The sequence below is a fragment of the Mesoplodon mirus genome, assembly GCF_964341445.2.
Source record: "Mesoplodon mirus genome assembly, chromosome: 4".
NCBI lineage: Eukaryota > Metazoa > Chordata > Mammalia > Artiodactyla > Ziphiidae > Mesoplodon > Mesoplodon mirus.
In genome coordinates this window covers 45019836-45041922 of record NC_138979.1, presented here as the reverse complement: position 1 = coordinate 45041922, position 22087 = coordinate 45019836, and the positions used below count along the sequence as shown (strand labels likewise).

General features: G+C 38.5%; 1 protein-coding gene across 1 annotated transcript in view; it reads right to left on the bottom strand.

Annotated features, from left to right (window-relative positions):
- UNC13C (unc-13 homolog C) overlaps positions 1-22087 on the bottom strand; it is a gene marked incomplete at its 3' end in the record, with an annotated part of 622886 nt that overhangs the window by 583311 nt on the left and 17488 nt on the right. The window contains exon 3 of the mRNA XM_082618350.1: positions 1945-5193. Within this exon, the coding sequence (XP_082474476.1) occupies positions 1945-4933 (2989 nt within the window). The 5' untranslated portion in view covers positions 4934-5193. The remainder of the gene's footprint in view (positions 1-1944; positions 5194-22087) is intronic.

Here is a 22087-nt window from a genome sequence, read left to right as displayed (position 1 = left end):
ACTTTTTTTCTGAAACGTATAGTTTCATTGTATTTATAATATTGCCTAACATTTCAGATACCTTAAACAGTTAGCACTACAACGTTCATGGATTGCATCACAACAAACAGACACACACAAACATATATACACACACTGCTTATTCTTTTTTTTTTTTTTTTTTTTTTTTTTTTTCTTTTTGCGGTATGCGGGCCTCTCACTGTTGTGGCCTCTCCCGTTGCGGAGCACAGGCTCCGGATGCGCAGGCCCAGCGGCCATGGCTCACGGGCCCAGCCGCTCCGCGGCATATGGGATCCTCCCAGACCGGGGCACGAACCCGTATCCCCTGCATCGGCAGGCGGACTCTCAACCACTGCGCCACCAGGGAGGCCCTGCTTATTCTTAATATGCCTTTAAGTAGACCTCTCTGAATCCATAGTAAGTAAAATACACTGTCAAAAAGCTGACCTGTAGTTCAAGAAACTATGAACTGAGTTTCAGTAATAAGAATATCTAATATTAAAAGTCACTCTGAAATAAGATAGACATTATCCCAATATGAATTACATTTACATAAAATTTTTGACTACTTGGCCCTTCCAAATCAATTTTAAAGATAGTTGAGAACTTTTCCCTGAAAAAAAATAACAACCAAAAAACACAGCCAATGTACCCAAGATGCCCTTTACTTATATTGTTCTTTAAATAAATTACATAAGATATGTTGTTTTATATGGACAGGATTTTAGAGCAGAGAACCCTAATAATTATTTCACTTGTTTTAGGGCCTGAAACAGTTTAACCATAAAGGTATCTGATTATTCAATGATCCACCCATGTCAACCAGAAAATGGCCAGTTTGGAGTAGTATCTGATCACAATTTTGCTTAAGAAAAAGAAGCCATAATCAGCTACTGGCTGAAGAAATTACTATATTATTTCATAATAGCAAGTAACACTTGATCATATAAATATATACACTTATGGAGTATTATGTACAGTAAGTATTTTAAAGATGACAATGCCATAATCAAGGAAACCATTAACAATATGTAATTCATTAAAACTGAGATTATATCAAACTATCCCAAAGATATAGAGATAAGCATGCAAATAACATAAATGGTAAGGGATTGAGGTAAGTGCAGATGAAGTTTGGTTGATAAATAAAAAGTCAAAAAAAATTTTATTTACATGCAGCTACTTTTCCAAAGTATATGATCCAAAATTGTTCCCCCAGGAGGTCAAGTAAAATTATTAGGTAAGGTACTGCTTTCATTTCCATAATGGGCAAGAGACTTCTACTCCACTCTGGGAGGAAGCTACTCAACTCTATCTCCTTTATCCTCCAAAAAAGTGACTTGTGACCACTCAGGTACAGCCTAGGGTTTTGGCTCTAATACCTTCCCTCAGCTGTATCGGTGGTAGTGAGGGAGGTTGTGGTCCTCCATGGTATGGGCTGTGGTTGGCTGTGCAGAACTAGCTCTTCCTGCTGGCAGGCTCCAAAGTATAGATTTGATGGGAAAAGGAGTGGGAAATCTGGGAGTCCATCTTTCCTAATTCTATAAGACTAATTTTATCTTTTTCCCAATCCCTGTAAAACCTAACAGGACCAAAAAGTAGACCCCAGGCTGCTCTTTGATTTCATTCATTCTTCCTTTGATAACTGATACAATAAAGTTGGAAATATGAAATGGGGTTTTTGCTTAATCCTAGCACAGAAATCTTGAGCCACAGAGTATAGGGCTTATTTTAGTATGAGCTATTTGAAAACACTTTGATTTTAAATCATCAAGCCCAACTTGTTGGGGGAGTTGAGTAAAATAAAATCCTTCTCAGAATAAACATGCAAATTCCTTGAAAGTAAATTCCTTCCCCCAAGAGTAAACATAGAACATGCTCTAAAGAACACCACCCAATGGTAAAACACAATGAGCTCATAATGTAGCATTTAAACATAAATACCTCCAGCCAGGATCTTCTCTTCCAATTCTGCCATTTGCTTCTTATAGGCTTTCAAAGCTGCTTCTTTGAAAGAGGGACGAATCTTCTTTGGCTTTATGATTTCCAGGGGTTTTTCAGGGATGTTTTGGTTTTCATCTTCTTTTATTTTCATTTCAGCTGTTTCCTTTAAGGGTTCCAATCCCCCTTCACTAGCCACATCATCTCCCTGCCCATCATAACCCTCATCTTGTGGGGTTTCATAAGGTGTTTCATATGAAGGGTGATCATATTCCTGAATTTGTTCATCTGTTTCAGTAATACTAGTCCTGTTTTCTAGCTTAGCAAGGACTTGTTCCATCACTTCAACATAATCTGTTTCATTATCAGCCACTGGTTCACTATAGTCTTCCTCACCCTCTGCTTTGTAGTAATAAGGCTCTGTGTAGACATCAGAGTCAAGCGTGGTACTTGATTCATTTGCAGTTGATTGGGATGATGTTCGAAATCTCCCAATTAAGGAAGAGCCGCTGTCCTCATACCCACTGAGACTCTGTGTGCTTTTGTTCCATACCACTTCCAAGGCTGATTTAGCCCTCTGTAGTGTGGATCCAAATTTGGGGAAGCTGAAAGCCTTATCAGTAAGGTCAATGCTTAATCGACTATGCCAAGATTTGGGTGGGGCATCCTCTGAGTCATCACTTTGCAATTCACTTTGACTTCGATACATCATGGATAACTGGTTTGGGTTTTGGTACAGCTCATTAGAATTAGCTTCCTGATAAGAATTATATTGACCAACCCACTGTCCTTGTAGTTCATTATCCAACCCAGGACATGGAGATGAGTTGTCATCTTGGGTTAAATCATAGCTCTCAGAGTCATCCTGAAGGACACTGTGGCACTTTCCCAAGTCTTCTAGGTCTTTATGGTAAACATCTAGTTGTTGATCAGATAGACTGTTTGTGTCATAGTCAAAAACTTCCTGGGTGGATGAATCTAAACCTAAATCAGCTCCTTGCTCTACTTGATTCCATTCCTTCCATGGAGAAAGATCTTCATGGAAAGAGAGCTGAGAATCACTGTAGTGACTCTGGTCTCCAGATGCACACACCATGCTATTACTCACTCCACTGTCCACAGTTTCTGTGTTCTCAATTTCACTCTGTACTTGGACACCCTGAGAAGCCCCATTCAAACACTGATCCTGAGGGCTGTCATACAAGGGAGGTGTACCCTCCTGTTTCCTCTGCCAAAGTTCCCGGTCTGAAGACGACAGGAGGGAGCTTCCATTAGTTCTAGTGAAAAACTGATTTTCTGAAAAATCCTCCGAATAAGATTGACACAATTTAGAAAAGTCTGATTCAGAATGACTAAGTTTAGTGGTGAAAAAGTCACTCTGTGAGTGCCAGAGAGGTGTTGCAGCTGCATAATAGGTTGTGGTTTGCTTTGCCAAGTTATCTGATTCTGGCAAATACAAGGAAATTTTATCATATTCTGATTTATTTGCAATTCTGCTGCTACTAGAAGTTTTATTCTTGGCTCTAGCATTGTGTGATTTTGAACTTGACTTGGAAGTACTTCCTTTTGTTGGAAACTCTGACTTGGAAAGCACAGCATAACTGTTTCTATTGAGGTCAGATTCCAGCTCTCTATCACTGTCATCAGGTGACTGCCAACTGTTCTTCTTCATTTTGGGCTCTGGAGTAGACAGCTTTATATCCATGCTCTCATATGTCTGGGAGGATGGTATCCCTCTCTCTTTTCTTTCTTTGATGTCATGAGTAAGAATATCTGTCGAGATTCCGATGCCTGTTCCTTTGAGTTTATATGATTTTTTTAAGACGGAATCCCTTTGCTGAGGGGTTTCAAAATACACAAGGATGGGTCGAGGCTTTGCACTGGGGCAATCCCTTTGGTGTCCTATCCTCTGAGCAAATTCAACTTTAATAGCATTTGGTGCATCTGAAAAACCCATTTTATCTATTAGAATTTGGTACACCACACTTTCAATGTATTCAAATCTTTCTTCGGGCACATTTAAGAATCTCAGGCTTGCCTTGCTACCCATATGACCTAAGTGTTTAATATAATCATGGATGTCCCTGGTTTCCCTCCGAGACTGGACAAACCCTGTACGGAGTTGCTCAATTTCACTTTGTACAACCTCCACGCTGCTGGAGATCTCATCGATGGAATGCTTGAGAGCATTGACATGCCCTCGGAGTTCAGAAAGTTCTGTTTCAATCTGACTTATTCCCTGAAGTTCCTTAAAGATCATTTCCATGACATCCTGTGTTTGGCTAATGCAGCCAGAGGAACTGAATCCGGCCTCCAGGGCACTGGTCTTTGGGTTTCGGGCAGTTCTGTCCAAAGATTTGCTTCTGATTCCCCAGGTTTTCTTCATTGTGCTCAACTCTGAATCCGAGGAGACACACTCTTGACTCTTTTTCCATTTCCTCAGTTTGCGTAAAGCTCCTAGTTTTAAGCTATGCAGAGTGCGTTCCCCATCGGAGCTCCCTTCTGAGGGTGCCAGGCTGCTTGAACTCTTCCTGTTGCGTCTAACTGGCATCGTGTGTGTTGACTGTGCCTGGTTTTCTGTACTGCTCCTTAGTTCACTGAGTGATTCTGAGTAGGAACTCTCAATGGAAGATAACTCCTGAAGGATATCCTCATCCTCACCATTGGTTATATGAATATTTTTCTGGAGGCCATTGGCAATAGCTACTCGGTAACTGAACGTGGGGGAGAGGGAAAATTCTTTGTTAGCCTCGTCTTCTTCAGTGGATAAGTTGCGAGCGGATGAACACTTTGCAATCTTCTTTACAGTGCTTTTCAAAGTATTAGAAAATTTAGGGGGTTTGGTCTGGCCAGCAATAAGAATGTCTTGATCCTTTTTCGGCTGACGATTCTCTTTTTTTTTGGTTGTATTTCCCAATTTCTTTGTAAACATTCCTTTGCAAAGCTTATGGATGTAAGGTAAAATCAGGCTCTTGAAAAGATTAGCCACCATGGAGAGCAATTAGTGCAAGCTTTTCTGTCCCAAAGAAGTAAATAAGGTATCAGGATGGAAATCTGTAAATCCAAGGCCAGCATCACTGTTCAGATGTCCTGTGAATCACTGAAATAGCAGGAAGAGCCTCTGTGTCTCTGCCACAATGTCAGTGTCCTGGGAAAACCAGAAGCCAAGCTCCATTTATGAAAGACATTCATTCACTCTTGGAGGAGGGGTTTCGTGAATCGCTTTCATTTCCACATAACTTCATGCAGTACCTAAAAGAAAGGAACGTTAAAATGAATATCAGAATTCAATCCTAGATTTATCCCATTTCCAACATTTTTCAAAGCTATTCAAGATACACAATGTGTGAAAAATTGCAGAGGGGAAAGGGAAATATCTGAATTTCAACAGAGTTACTTTTAAAACAACTAGTTAAAGCAAATCAGAACAAATAACTATGTTTAAATTATAATTTTCTTTTCCTAAATCACTTATGGGTGGACACAATTAAAATACTAGTAAAGGTAATAATAATTATTTAGAAAATGTTGTGTAAGGTGACAGGCAAATTAAAAAAGCTATATTACCTGCATGGTCTTATTATTTCCACTTTATATCTTTTCCTACAATTACATTTACTTATACAAAAATAAGCATTTCAGTTTAAATGTATTCCCCCCACCTCAAACATTTAAAATTCATCAAATTAATATTACCCATGTAGGTAAGATTTTTTAAATTCAAATAATCTTGTTATTCTAGGTATTCAATGATTGATAATTCTTAAATAATGACTAAAGTAATTCAAGTAAGAAAACATTTCATGTGATGACATAAATACCAAGATAAAATACATCTTGCATAGACATCAAATTTGTCAATGGAGTATCATGAATTGAAAAAAATAGTTATATCAAATTTAGGCATTATAATAACAATAACAGCACAATAGGAAAATATATTTGAAAATGAGGATAACACATCTCAGTTCTGAGAGTATGTGGATTGAGAAAGCAAAGCCACCTTAGGCAACCAGTGCAGCCTTGTGGCAGGTGTCAGGAAACCCATCCCTAGGGTTAGGACCATGACTGAAGATAGAACACCAAATCACAAAAACAAAATTGTACCACAAATGAAACATGTCTAAAGATAATCAAACATTGGTTGAATATAATTCATCCTATGATTTGGTATTTTATAATGCAAATGACCACACAAGTAAATCATATTTGTGATAGCTAGTTTTTTGAATTACATGAAAAAGAAGACAGTTTACATTAATTTTGCTGCTTTACCAGCACTGTGCCTTGTATGTGGTAGGTATTCACACACAATTTTGTTGAACTGAACTTACTATTTTATCACTGAAATATATCACAGAATAATAGTAATGACCAAAAGCCTTTGTCGCTATCAAACTATGGATTTGGGTAGATAAATAATCTATTTAATTCTTTAAAGAATACATCACAAACTGCATATTGTTTTAGGAGCCTGATGGCTCTTTATCAGCTCCCTCCACTTGGAAATCTGCCAATTTCACTTTACTAGGGTCCTGCAGGGACTTGAGGAATACATTATCTGGCCAGGAGCCAAGCTTCACAAGAGACAGGGCACTGCAATGAGAAAGGGAAGCAAAAAAGATGGAGGAGAGAAACAGACAGACTCTAAACCCATGTCTTCTGGGTTTCATAAGCTGTTAAGAGTCTAATTCTGCTTGTCTGAAACAATTTAGTATTCATTCAGAATTACATGCCATGTTTTCTACTAATAAAAATTGCAAGAAATTAATTCCTGAATTAAATTCAAAAAATATTTATTGTATTCCTATGTGATCTCTCCTTGTGGGGAAAGAAAAGACTTTAGAAAGTTAAGTAATGGGGATATATGTATATATAGAGCTGATTCACTTTGTTGTATAGCAGAAACTAATACAACATTGTAAAGCAATTATACTCCAATAAAGATGTTAAAAAAAAAGAAAAGAAAGTTAAGTAGCAGTAGGGTAGATAAATTATTTTAAAACCAACTTTGATAAAATAAATTGTTCCACTAATCACTCAATCTAAGATCCTGGGTCTCTCAAACTTGGAAACAAATACCTGCTTTTTATTTAAATGAATGCAGCAATTTTGTCAATGCCTCTAAAGTTTTCATGAAATTGTGTCTAGAGTTCTTGACCTGCATTACTAGTTCAGAGCTATTGTTCTAGACTATAACGGTTGGAAAAATTTTGAACAGGAAAATTCAATCTACATTGAAGCTCTGCTTCAACACACAAACCTGTGGACATGTGGGCATAGCTGCAGAGACAAACTCACTTGCTCTGTATTCCAACCATACAGAACAGCTTGTTATTCACTACAGGCTCTACGCTCTTTCACACCTCAGTAACTCTTCTATTCTCTCTACCTAGAATATCATTCATGTCTAGCTCTTCCTATCTGTAAAAATTGTGTTTCAACTTCAGAATCATTTGTCCAGTGAAGACTTCACTGACCACCCACAATGAGCTTTTCTCTCTCTTTGCCACACTCTCCCACAATCCAGTGCATAGCAATTCGAATTCTTCTGTATTATAATCTCATTTCTGTCTCCATCCACTGGACTATGTCCTCTTTAAGAGTAAGACTATGACTTGCCCAATTTTAAACATCCTGAACCCAGCAGACATAATAAACATTCAATAAGTGGTTATTGAAGAATTGGTCTAAAAGGTACAATGTTTCAGTCATGCAAGATGAATAAGCCCTGGAGATCTACAGTACATCGCAGTGCCGTTAGGTAATAATACTGTATACTTAATATTTTGCTAAAAGGGTAGATCTAATGTTGTGTTCATATCACAAAATAGTAATAATTATAAAGACAGAAAGGCAGTAAGAAACTTTGGGTGATGATGGATATGTTTACAGCATAGATTGTGGTAATGATGGATATGTTCATAGCATAAATTTTGGTGATGTTTTCACAGATGCATACTTACCTCCAAATTAACCCACATTTCAGCTACTTATTAATGTCTTCACCTGGTTGTCTAAAATTAAACTCCATACAACACCTAGTCATTTTCCCAAATTATTAATCTCAACTAATATCATATCATCATAGTTATTAATTTACCCAAGACATATACTCAGGAATCATTCTAGATTCAACATGATCCATCCCATATCCATACCTGATGTATGTCCCCTTATCCCACTAGTGATGCCTTAGTTCTGAACTCCACAATTTCTCATCCAGACTACCACAGTTGTATCCTATATGGTCTTCCTAGCTCTAATTTGGCCCTTCTCTCAAATCTTCCTCTCTAAAATTAATATATTTAAAAGATATAATTTCTTCTACTTAAGAGATTACCTTTCTCAGCAGTTTCATTTCCTGTCACTCCCCCAAGCACATCTGCCCAAGGGGCTGAAGTAGTAACAGTTCCCTGATTACCATATTGTTGCCTCACCAATGCGTCCATGCTGTTCCTTCTGCTGCCATCCTTTCCCCTTCCTTCTATCCCCACATGCCTCACTCATTAATATCTCTATATATTCACCTATGTATCTTAGATCCAGCAGGGATCCAGCAGGGATCCACATCATCTTGTTTGACCTCTTCAGAGTCCAACACTTCCTCCTCTTTGCTCCCACAATACCTTGAATGTACCTTTGTTATGGTAACTTACAATACAGTAATTATTTGTGTGAAACATTTTATTTATATGTCTATCTCTCAAATCTGACTGTGATTTGAAGGGCAGGGGCTATGTCCTATTTAACTTTAAATATCTATGTTACTTGATATGTAATAGACTCATAATGTTTGCTGGACAAATGAATAAATATATGAACAAGTGAATGAATGGAGAAACAACAAGCCCATGAATTACTAGACAAACAATAAAGATACAAAGAAGCCTGAACTAGCTGAACTAGGCCTTAAATGATCCAGAGAAAGAAAATCAGTTTAAGCAGAAGGCAAGCATCACAAACATTCATGTCATGTCCAAAGATGGAGACACACCCACCTTGGAGAGAGATGGGGACTAGAGGGAGATGGGTCTGGATGGGCAAAACCTAAACCGAATGTGGAAAGGTTTGAAACTTAGGTTTAGAAGCGCTATTTGATGAGGAGGCACTAACAGTTATCAGTTTTCAGCACGGCCTCTGGATTCAGATTACCTGCATTGGAATTCCAGTTCTGAGACATATTACAATAGTTATATGAGCTTGAGAAAGTCACTTCTATACTGCCTTCACTTGTACATTTATTAAATTGGGACAGAAATAGTACCTCCTCATGGGATATTTGGGATGAGTTAACACATGTGAAGTTCTTAGAACAGTATTTAAAACAGAGCAAAGCCCAGTACATATTAGTTGTCATGAGAACTAAGAAGGCTGTTGAAAAGATGCAAGAAGTAATGACAGAAGATTCATAGTGTGGTATCTCTTGTGAAAATTAAGATAGATAGAAGTAGGAGGAAACTTAGGAATCCTGCTAGGTTGGAGGATAAGATGAAAAAATATAGCATATATTTTAAAGAAGAAACTGGAGGGGAAATGGAGAATGCTTTATACCTCTATGGTCCAGCGGCAATTTTCCAATACTGAAATCCCACCTTCCTAGTCACTGGGTTCTCTCTCTCTCTCTCCTTACAAAGCCACAGCTGCCTTACTAAGGTTACTGAGTCTCAGATATCAGCCGGGGTACCTCCTTCAGACAAGTGGCCAGGGTAGAGAAGGAAGCTAACATTTAATGAACACCTGTTATGTTCCAGAAGCTTAAACTATCCCAATTAATCCTCACAGAAACCTGTTAAAGAAGACTTTATTATATGTCCATTTTACAGATGAAGAAACAAGAGGTTCAAAGAGATTAAAAGATACAGCTAAAGTTACACAGCTAGTAAATGGCACCACGTTATCCTCCCTCCCAATAGCTTCCACCAGAGCTTTATGAAAGATAACTAAAGCAAAAAGATATCTTGGGACTTCCCTGGTGATATAGTTGTTAAGGATCTGCCTGCCAGTGCAGGGGAGGTGGGTTCAAGCTCTGGTCTGGGAAGATCCCACGTGCTGTGGATCAACTAAGCCCGTGCACCACAACTATTGAGCCTGCACTCTAGAGCCCACGAGCCACGACTACTGAAGCCCGTGCACCTAGAGCCCGTGCTCCGCAACAAAGAGAAGCCACCGCAATGAAAAGCCCACACACCGCAATGAAGAGTAGCCCCCGCTTGCCACAACTAGAGAAAGCCCGCGCACAGCAACAAAGACCCAACGCAGCCAAAAATAAATAAATTAATTAAATCTACATTAAAAAAAAAAGGTATCTTGGTCCATAGTCCTGGGGTCTATGAAGCTATCAGTTGCATGTAAAGTGAATGTTGCCAGTGGAAATTGACACAAGTCCTAACAACCACCACATAAAAATCCACATACCTACTCTCCTCTCTAAAGTTCTTTCTTTTTAAAAATGGGAGCAGCCCAGATCAGGACAAAATCAGCATCAGTATGAGGTATGTGGGAGGCGAAGGGATTGAGGAGGGATGGGGAGACCAACATATCATCACATGATTCTTTACTTGAATTCAAAATCGCATATTTACCTTTAATTATACAGCCACACATTCTTTTCAGTAATGAAGTTTGGGGGTAAGATTTAAAGTTTTGGGAAGGAGGATTTTGAAAAAGATTAAAATACTAGACTATTATGAGATGCCTTAGTAATAATATTTAATTGTTACTTACTATATGCCAAGCACTGTGTATGTAATTTTCTAAAATTTACCTCATTTCACTTCATTCCCATAATAATTGTGTGAAATTAGTATTATTATTTTCCAGAAAAGGAAGCTGAGGTTTAGAGTTTTGAGAAAACTTGCCTTAATATATGCAGCTAACAAGCAACACAGCCTTGACTCCCGGCCCCAGATTTGGACTGCAAGTGTATCAACTCCAAACTGTCTATTAGGGTTCAATGGGGAATAAAATATTTTTTGCCTGTATGTTAACAAATCCATTTTGTAAAAGAGCTATTTAGTATGACTATAACAGTAGGCATCCTTGTGGGCTAAAAGAGCTAATGAACATTTGAACAGTCAGCAATTTATTGCTAAATCATTACCAAAACTAAGTTAAAGTATTTTCAGATAAATAAACAATTTTAAGTTCCTTATCAAATACAGTAAAATAGGTGAACTGGGTATCTAAATGTTAACTTGCAAGGGAGAGAGAAGACAAAGAAGCATGATGTGATACAGCCCTACTAGGTTGCCTCCCCAAGTCCTGCCCTCTCTACTTCAGCATGATGCTTCCTTCACAGTTCCTGAGCTGAATTCCCACCTCTGGTGTAGGAACCTCAGGCTTGCCACCTTCATTTCTGACCTTCTATTTATTACTATCTGCTTAATCCCTGCTACCAGCCCAGTAGGGAAATCTCACTCTTTAACTGCTCCTTTGTTGGCATTGACTTTGTGTTAAGCATCCAGGACCCTGTTAGGAGGATAATTGATCCCCCACCAGAAGAGAGCAAGAAAGCCTCTGTTTCTCATTACAGTACCTCAGCAGTAAATACCCTCTACTCTGACTGCTGGTTTAAGAGACATTTTTCCAAAAATAAATCAGAGAAATATATGAACGTGGCTCACCAAATATCTGTTCAACAGGAAATTCTTGGTGCTTTGGAAAACAGCTGACTGGAAGAAACTTCCCATCAGATGGGAATGAAGAGGTGCTGCTGCAGAAACAGAGCAAATCTAACCATGCATGGGGGCCGCTCATCAGAGCCAGAATGCCCAAGGGAAAACAGCACTGGTCAGCGTGCTGACCACAAAACTTCATGAGTAGGATCCTTAAAGCACAACAATGTAACAAACCTGGGTAGCTGGAAATGGAAGGGAAAGCTAGTCACACCAATAGCCACAAGGAGCTGATGAGAGGGACCAGCAGAGGAGCTGGGACAAGGCAGGAGATAAGAAAAAAAAAAGATCAAGTTTTAAAAAGCATCTTCTAGAATGTCTTTATTGGATCAATGAAGATTTATAACTGTTTTATATATCTTTTTATATGAAGGAGTAAAAGAATTATATATCTAATGTAACTGATGGTCACAGGGATGACTAGGACAATGAAAATTGCTGAAACACAATAACAACTGAAATAATGTCCTGTGAACGCTTCATTGTTTGCCTTATGTTAAGGCACAAACAATAAACCAATACATATGAAAATATTTTCAACAAAAATGAGCAAACTTAAGAGGTTTATCCTAAGCTAATAAATCATTTTTTTAATAAACAGAAAGACCCATTTCCCCAAGAATGAAGGCCAAATGATTCATGCCCTCTTTTTTCTAGCTAATAAGATATTTCATGAATTTTTTTCATCAAACAACAGCCCATCTACATTTTTATTCACCTCCATTGCTGCTACTTTGGTTTAGAAGTGCACAATGACATCTAGTACTAATAATTCTGTAATTATTATTCCAATTCTTTGGAACCTACAAAGTACTTTTGTATCAACTCCTGATCTTCTCGGTAACCTTATGAGGATATTATCCACAGTTTATGGTTAGGGATGGTGAGTCTCATAGATGCTAAAGTAGTTGCCTGGGTCTCCTGACTCTAAAACTTGGTTCCTTCACTATAATAATGTACCTTCTCCTTACTCTAGATATTTAATACTGCAATAGCTTACTAGCCTCCTAAAGTAATATACTCTGCCACTCCAAACCATCCAATGAACTGATTTCCATCTAATCTTCCTTAAATATAGTTTTCCTCTTATTCTCCTGCTACAGACTATTGTATGCCCTCTATTCTAGGCCTCTTCATGGTTCCGTGGATACACTAAGCTTATTCCTCCATTGTCGCTTTTATTCTTGTTCTTCACCCTGCCTAGAATGTCCTCCAGCTAATCTGGCCTCAACCATTTAAAAGCCAGATCAAGACTAATCTTTTCTGCAATAGTTTCTTTAACTACTTAGTCATCTTTTCTTTTTCATCTATCCCATATAGTCTAAACCGTGATATTTAGTCTTTCATCATTCTTCTAAACTATTTACCAAATAGCTCTTGTACATGTTTTTCCATTTGTTTAATGCTTATTATATGCTGTACTCTGTCTTGAGTCCTTTGTAGAGATTACTATATTAATGTTTGTTTATAATATTTCGTCACTCTGTCTTCAATATTTTTAATGCAGTAGGTATTGTAATTGATACCCACTTTGCAGATGAAGAAACTGAGAACCTGAGTAGCTGGCCCAAAGACACACAGCTACGAAGTGATGCAGCTAGAAATGCAACCCAAACTGACTGGCTTCAGAGTCTTTTCTCATAAACACAGTGCTCTACTGCTATGCCCATAAGAGCCAACCTTAGGGAAAAAAGTGGTCACCTATGTAACATGTTTGAAGAAGAACACCTGCCTCAAGAAGAAGCTATAATTAGAGCTTTATCACCTTTGTTTAAGATTTGGTCTTTGTTGAAATGCAAATCTCACCAAGGGGCTCCAAGGTTTTGAGGCATGTATCACCTTGTATCTTGGTATAAAAGGTTTATGAGACCATTCCTTAAGAGCAGGAGGGAGAGCAGAGAGAACACAGAAAAGCATGGGGTTGGGGAGAGTCTCCCACCAAAGGAGACAAGTAGTAGGATGGGCCAGATATGAGAGACTTGAGGAGCCTTTAAGTCTTGTCCACTTACTGTCTTGGCCATGGCTTGGCCCTATTCCAGCTAGAGAATACACGTCTGGAGAATAAGAACTAGGTCTTTTTCAGTCTTTGCAACTTCTGCCCACAGACATGTACAGAGAGCAGAGCACAGGTACACTGGCTACAGATGAGCAACTTAGAATGATGTCATTTCAGAGCCAAGTTGTTTTAGTTTACTTGGTTTTTATCCTCACAACTCACCACTACCCCTTCTATTTTCCCCCAACTAAACAGACGTGGAAACTCAATGAATATAACTGATCAAAGCAGAGCCCCTTTGGTTGAATTAAAGAAGCAGAGCTGGAGTCTTACTTTACCTGATGCTTCCACACTAGCTACAGCCCATACAGACCCTCTACAGGTTCCTAGGGCTTGGAGAGTACAGTTCAAACAACACTAATCCTCAAATGTGCACAATGTGAAGTGAAAACCCAGAAAGGTCAAAACACTTGCCTGAGTTCCAACAGCAGAGCTGGAACAAAAATGAAGGTCTCAGGGCTTCCCTGGTGGCGCAGTGGTTGAGAGTATGCCTGTTGATGCAGGGGACATGGGTTCGTGCCCTGGTCTGGGAAGATCCCACATGCCATGGAGCAGCTGGGCCCGTGGGCCATGGCCGCTGAGCCTGAGCGTCTGGAGCCTGTGCTCCGCAACAGGACGGCAGTGAGAGGCCCGTGTACAGGAAAAAAAAAAAAAAAATGCAGGTCTCCTGCCCCAACTTCACTGTTTTTCTCCCTGTGCTGTGTTGCCTTCCTCTAAAGCAATCACATCCATAGGGCTGGCATCTTCCTACCATGGCAACATTCTGTGATGTAGTAATCTAACTCTATCCTTAAATGATTTGACTTTGACCTTGATTCTCTATAGTCAACGTCTGTAATTTTCTGGAGCTAGAAAGTCTTTTGATATTAAAAGAGGTTTCTGTAAGAAAATCTTACGAGCAATTTTGACATGTATTGGAATTCTTACTTGGCACTTAAGCTGTATAAAGGAAGGCCATAGAGGAAAAACATCATTCTGGAGCAAAATTTGCCACTAATTCTAATGTTTCCCATGTCTCTGTCCCACCAGGTTGGTTGGACACATTACCAGCCTAGCATCCTGTGCCAAGGCAGGGACTCAGATCCCTGTGAGAGCAAATTACACACCCCCATCTAAGCTTCCTAAGCACTTTTTGCTATCTTCGTCACTCTGTCTTCAATATTTTTAAACGATTAATCCTTAAAAAAATCCTCACAAGGTAAAATATTACTCTCATTCTAAGAGCAAGAAAACTGAGACTCAAAGACACCAATGACTTATTCAAGACTTACTCAAGTGATGGGGCTAGAATTTGAACAATATAGGTGTGGTTCCCAAACCATACACAGCACACTGTTCAAGCAGGATGACATGAGTTCTAGCAGGGAGCACTTCTGTCCTTGGTGAATAGAAGGCATATTCCATTTGGTGCCCAGCTGAGCTCCAACATACACTATTCATTATGTTAGGGGTGGGGCATGGGATGGAGGCTTAAGCCAGACCGCCTACGGTGAATCCTGGCTATGCTTCAAGCTAGCTGTACACAGTGAGCAAACTGTTTAACCTCTGTGTTCCTCAGTGTCCTCATCTGACAAATGAGAAAATAACAGTACCAACTCCCTCATGTTGCTGTAAAGATTAAGTAAGAGAGAATTAGAGGAGTGCCTAGAACCACAGAAGTACTCAGAAATGTTAGTTATTGTTTGTTTTTATAAATAACAATAAGATCCCAATCTGAGCAGACCTTTCCTCTACCCCCATTCCCTTCCTGACTGTAGGACAGCAAAGAAAGGCCCATTGTAACAAGCCCCTCTTTTAGAGTTTTCATTTAGAGTGAAAATTGCCCATTGTTTTTTCAAGGTAGAGTAAGAATCATACTAATTCTGAAGGCCTGTGAGGAAGATAAAAATGTGTAGTGTTATATACAGTTAAAAGTTATTTCTTTTAAAATGTTACATACTCTACAGGAGTGGATGAGAAGCTTGTAACAATGATTTTATTGTATTTTATTGATTTTAAGACATGCATATTTTCACATTTTAACATTTCTGAAACTGGGATTGAGACCACAAATATTTCATATTCCTCACATATAAACCAGGAATAATATTATCTATGTCCTAGGGGTGTTTGCAAGATGTGTAAGATTATGTGATAATGAGAGTGAACACATCTGTCACATTTCTTGGTGAGGCATAGTGTTTGGTTTCATTAATATCCACTTTCTTCTTTATCACTCCCACCCTTACTTCAACAAAATGTTATTTAAGCCAAAACTCATGAAGGCAGCCAGAGTGTCTTCAATTCCTTACTTGGCAAGTTGGATTCTAGGTCCAGGTCAATACCACCCTGCAGAAGTTCTCTGATGGCCCAGGCAGGAGTTAACGTGTCCCTCTGTCTGTATCATGAGCCCACTTGGACACCATAGATACATTCTCTGAACCACACACACACCTGTACTACACTGCATTACATGTATTATAGCAATAGCATGAGGTAATATAATCTCTCATTTTTGCATCTGTCTTCCCTAATGGAATGTATCAGGGTGCCTGATATTTAATAGTCGTTTAATTAATTTTCACTGGGAAAAAAAAGCAATGAAGAAATGTACCAATATTTTATGAACTGTCACTAATCTGTTCAACCATAAACAGAACTCGACCTAAATGTTAGTAGGGTGTCAGGGGAGCAGATTTATCCTGTTCTTAATACAAATTTAATACCCTCTTGGATGAAGTAATTATCACACATTCTGAAAAAGTAAGGTTCAAATTTATAAGATATTATTGAATTTCTACAAGAGTTGTCTATACCATAAAATATTTCAGCCAAAAATATGCCTTATGCTAAAATTACACTGAATATATCTCTAACAAGAAATTATGATTATTGCTGGCAAATTGGTACACTGATCAGATGTCCACATGCCTAATTAATGAAATCTAAAGAGCTCTGCACCTTGGGTGTCTCAATAAAAATCTGTTCACAAAGTATTCTTCATAGATGACTAGGCACTGCTAGCTTATTTTGCTCATTTTTATGGTTTTTGATCTGTCTAAAAAATTCACTGTAATAGCAAGAGCATATCCTTAGAAGCAATACAGTGTGTTAGTAGTCAGTGACAATTTCAGACTGATTTCTAACTAACCAGGAGGTGCATGGAAATGTATTCTATAGCATTAATTATCAGGAAATGCAAATTAAAAACCAGATATACCATTTCATACAGATAAAAATGGATAAGATTTTAAAAGCCGAGTTACATACCACATTCTGGAGAGTATGTAGAGCAACTAGAATTTTTATGCATTAAACAGGACGTTAAAGAACATAACCACTTTAAAAACTTTAGCAGTTTTCTTATAGAATTAAACCTACACTTACACTACGGCCCTGCAACTGCATTCCTATGTATTTACACAAGAGAAATTAAGATATATTTTCTCAAACAAACGTATAAGAATTTCTATGCAGCCTCATTAATAATAGCCAAAAGGTGGGGAAATATCCATTAGGAGGAGAAAGGATACACAAATTACAGTATTTTAAAATAGTGGGACTTCCCTGGTCGTGCAGTGGTTAAGAATCCACCTGCCAATGCAGGGGCATGGGTTCGAGCCCTGGTCCGGGAAGATGCTACATGCCACGGAGCAACTAAGCCCATGCGTCACAACTACTGAGCCTGTGCTCTAGAGCCTGCGAGCCACAACTACTGAAGCCCACGTGCCTAGAGCCCATGCTCTGCAACAAGAGAAGCCACCGCAATGAGAAGCCCGTGCACCGCAACAAAGTGGAGCCCCCGCTCACCGCAACTAGAGAAAGCCCGCGCACAGTGACAAAGACCCAACGTAGCCAATAAATGAATAATAAATAAATAAATAAATAAATAAAATTAAAAAAATAAAATAAAATAGTGGAGCACTAATCAGCAATAAAGACAGAATGAAACACTATTACACGTGAATCTCAAAACGTGTTGAGCAAAGAAGCCAGACAGAAAAGAGTAAATACTCTCCGATTCCTTTTATATTAAGGTCAAAGCAAGACTAATCTATGACAACAGAAACTGAAAATTTGTTGCCTATGAAGGGTGGGGATTGACTTCAAAGAGACATGAGAAAACTTTTGGGGGTGATACAAATGCTCTCTATCTTAATTGGGATAGTAGGTGTGTTCATTTTTTTAAATTCTCCACATTATAAACTTGAAATCTATGTATTTTACTGTTTATAAATCTCATTCCTGTAAAAAATTATATAAATAAATATAAATAAAAATATAGCATGTACTTTAATAATGGAAGTAGCACTTGAGAATCAATTTCCTGGAAAGGTGGAAACTGGTTTAATTGAATTTGGTATGAAAATTAGGACTTTTTTTGGTTGCCCCAGTTAGACCATGCAGTACTGAAAAATCATTTGGGCTGTGCACTCAAAGACATAAAAGTCTAAACAGAAAGACATCCTGTTTAGGGAATAAAATGTTCTTTTGACATCCAGTCTCATTAGAAAGGCCAGACCTCAATTCTCATACCTGCCTGGAAATCTAGCTGACACAGAAATGCCTCCATGACTAAGAACAGATCTAAGTTATCCAGAGATTTAACATCACCCAGTTGGAACAACTACGATAAGTATTCAGAGAGAGATTTATTTCAGCGCTGAATGTTCACTGAACATCCTATGATACAAGGATGTCTTCCTTCCAAAGATCAATCATATCTCCTCCTGTGCTCTTGATTGAATCATCTCTCACCACCTCTAGAATCATGCTCCAGCAACTATCTCTTCCCTTGATTGTATCTTCAATCTCTTTCTCTTTACTGGGTCTATCCAACCTAAGCAATAATCATGGTCATATTCTACCCTATTGTAAATAGAAAACAAAAGACAGCCTTCAGCTTTCCTTCAATGTTGTTACCTCCTCAGGCTACTGTACCTTTCATCTACCTCAGAGGAGTCCTGCTGTTTAATTCCTCATGAGTCGGTCATCTTCAACCTCTTGCTGTCCATTTCCGGCCCCAGAACTCTATTAAAATTTCTGTTTAATTGGGCATATTGGTACAAAAACTTAACCTTCCCTAACCTCTCTGCTGCAACTGAAACCAGTAACCACTCAGCCTTTCTTTACATCATTCTATATACCTCCACGACAACACAGCCTCTCTCTGGATACAGTTATTTTGACCAGAGTGGTTACATGATGGAAACTGGGCCAATTAGCTTTTCTATCTTGGGAACTGGGAGTTGGAACATGGAGATTTTGTCAGATCTTTTCAGGCATTTCAACAAGAAAGTGATATAACGTTGTGACCTGACCAATCAACCTTTGATCTTTGGAAAAACTGAGCAGTGAAAACATATTTTCAGAACAACAACAACAAAAAAAAGCATGCGGACAGGTCACCAAAAGCAGAAATAAGAGCCCACAGGGCCACAGAAGGAGCAGGTCCTGTGTTTCTGATTGCTCTTTAGGCCTGTGTCTGGGGCCATTATGAGTTTTGTCTAAGGGACTGTGAGACACTAGCATAAATAAGTTTGTGTTCTTCTTTACAAAGAGGCTCTAACAAGGTCCTTCGCTGGTCTCTCTTCCTCTTTTCAGACTTCTTTTATCCCCCTCTCTTCTAACTACCCAATTAGTATGTCTGCATCTAGTTTCTCTTCTTTGCATTAATTCCTGTTTGTTGGTTGATCAGTTTGGTCTGAATGACTATTAACATCTCAAATTCAATATTTGAATACAATAGTCAACATATTCAAATTCCTCTTCATCCAGAAACTACAAAGTTCCCTAAATTTCTTGTACAGTACTAATTAGCAAAACCAACATTCTCTTAGGTATACAGACTAGAACTCCAGGTACACCTTTGCTTCCTCTATTTATTTGCCCCAAACTTCTAACTGGTTCTAAATCTTCTGGTCCTAAACTTGACTATTTCTCTCATTCTCCACACCTCCTTTCCATTCCAGGAGCTACTGCCTGAGTTCAGGCCCTCATCCAAGTTCATTTGAGGTCTTTGCCTTTCCTTATAAAATAAAAATCCACAAAAAATTAAACATTTTTATGGAGGTACTAAAATTTCCCCTCACTGTACTCTAAAGAACACTGTACTCTAAAGAATATATTAAAGAAGGGTAAGCTGGGACAAAGTGAGAGAGTGGCATGGACTTATATATACTCCCAAATGTAAAATAGACAGCTAGTGGGAAGCAGCCGCATAGCACAGGGAGATCAGCTCAGTGCTTTGTGACCACCTAGAGGGGTGGGATAGGGAGGGTGGGAGGGAGACGCAAGAGGGAGGAGATATGGGGATATATGTATATGTATAGCTGATTCACTTTGTTATACAGCAGAAACTAACACACCATCGTAAAGCAATTATACTCCAATAAAGATGTTAAAAAAAAGAATATATTAAAGAACATATATTCACTTAATCCTCACCACAGACTTTTACACTTATCTACTGATGTGACTTCCTAGCTGTTCTTCTCACCTCGCTGATTGTACATAACTCTAGATGTGTCCTTATTCTGTAGTAAAAGTGAGAATTTTAAATTCTAATGAATGTCATACAGCCTGCCAACAGAGCAAAACTTAGATGCTTACATAATTAACATCCTCCCTCCCTTCCCCTTTGAGAGTGTAGATTCAGTGCAATTCTCCTCATTCAATGCAACTTCATTTGATTCTAACTTTTGGGTGAAAGTCAATTACTTATGCTTTAGAGCATGCAAGCAAAATGGGTGTGGAAATTATAAGTAAAATTAAAATTAGTGTTTTATTAAATAGAGGGGAAATTTCATCCTTTTCCTCTATCACAGGGTATATTTAAAGTAAATCTATAAATAAATTATTCCAAACTGCCTAATAGCAAGACATCTTTTAACTTTTCTAGCAAAAATAGAGCACATTCTATATAATGATAAGCAGTACATGCCCCCAATAAAGAATTCAACATAACAAGTTCACTTCTTTAAAAATTTTTTATTATGGAATACTAAATTATACATGGAAAGTCTCTTCAGTTTAAAACTAAAACATGCTTAGCATTGGCCAGCTCTTACTTGAAAGAGCATCTGGGAATAAGTAATCACCAGAGAAGCAATTGTTAACTTGATCTATGACAAGTCTAGGTGCTGATATAATTGAAATAAGAAAATAGGAAGAAATTAAGAAGGCAATACAAAAATTTTTATATCTCAAATAACCACAGACGTACAATATACAGTGTCTATCGAAATTCAAATTTTCAAAAGCCCCTGTTCACAAATGAAGGTAAGCCTTTCCTCCCTCCCATAAAATTACACTAAGATTCAGTCTCTGGTTGTACCTGTGTTTACCTGGCCTCCTGACTCAGCCCAGACCCTTTGCTTGGGACTTGATGACAGCTAGAAAGCAGAGACTCAGAGCAATGATGTAGGAAATTAGAGAGATGATCTTTGACAACAAGGAACCACAATCTGCTAATTTTTAATACATTAAAAAATATAATCTAAAAATGTAATCTAAAAATAATTTTTTAAAAATTAGTAGTGAGAAAGCCTTCTGAGTAAACTGCTATGTCATAGAAAAAAGAAGAACACAGAAGGGGTTTCCCAGAGCACATACACTTTCTGTATGTCCTTGATATTAAAATCAAAGTAATCTCGACTATAATATTTGCATTCCAATCTCCCATCCAAGTCTACCCTCAGGATTAAAGGAAAGGTATGGTATACCTGTGGTATGCCACACAAACACCCTTTCCAGGACAAAGTCACTCATTCACCCAAATGCCAAAGGCACGTAGCTGAGTCACTCTCCGAGAATGGCAGAAGCCAAGGGGTTATTGCTCCTCCTCTGGGTCAGCCCACATGCAATGACTAACTGAAATGGGCACCCAAATGCCTAGCTCTCTTGCTTTAACACAGAGGCCATCCTAGGATCAGAAGTTCCTGTAGGATTGGCTGAGGCCTCTGTTGCAAATGCATTGTGGCTCAGCTTCTCCCAAAAGAAGCTCTGCACATATATCTCTGTTTCATAGTCTGTTTCCCAGGAAACCTGACTTTAAAAAGTTGGTATAAAGCGAGTATGGAGCAAGTAGCTCTAAAATGAGATATTTTACCTGAATCCTCTCCGTTGGACTGGCAGTGAGGGACCAGTCACTGATACCAGGTAGAAAAGTGATAGCCAATGGTGTACTGTGTAGCAGGACAGTTGTTAAAATATTCACTAGCGGTAGACTAGGGTGTGATACCAGGGGAAGGAGATGAACTTGAAAGTACAACATCTTAAAGTATTTTAGAGGTTGAGGAGAGGAAGTGATTAACACTCTGAAATAGAATAGCTGTTGCTGCGGCCTCTTAATGCAGTAGAGAAAGACATTGAAAGGCTTAGAGTGATAAGTCAACAATTTAAGGCTAGATGTAAAGATAGCAGACATCCATGT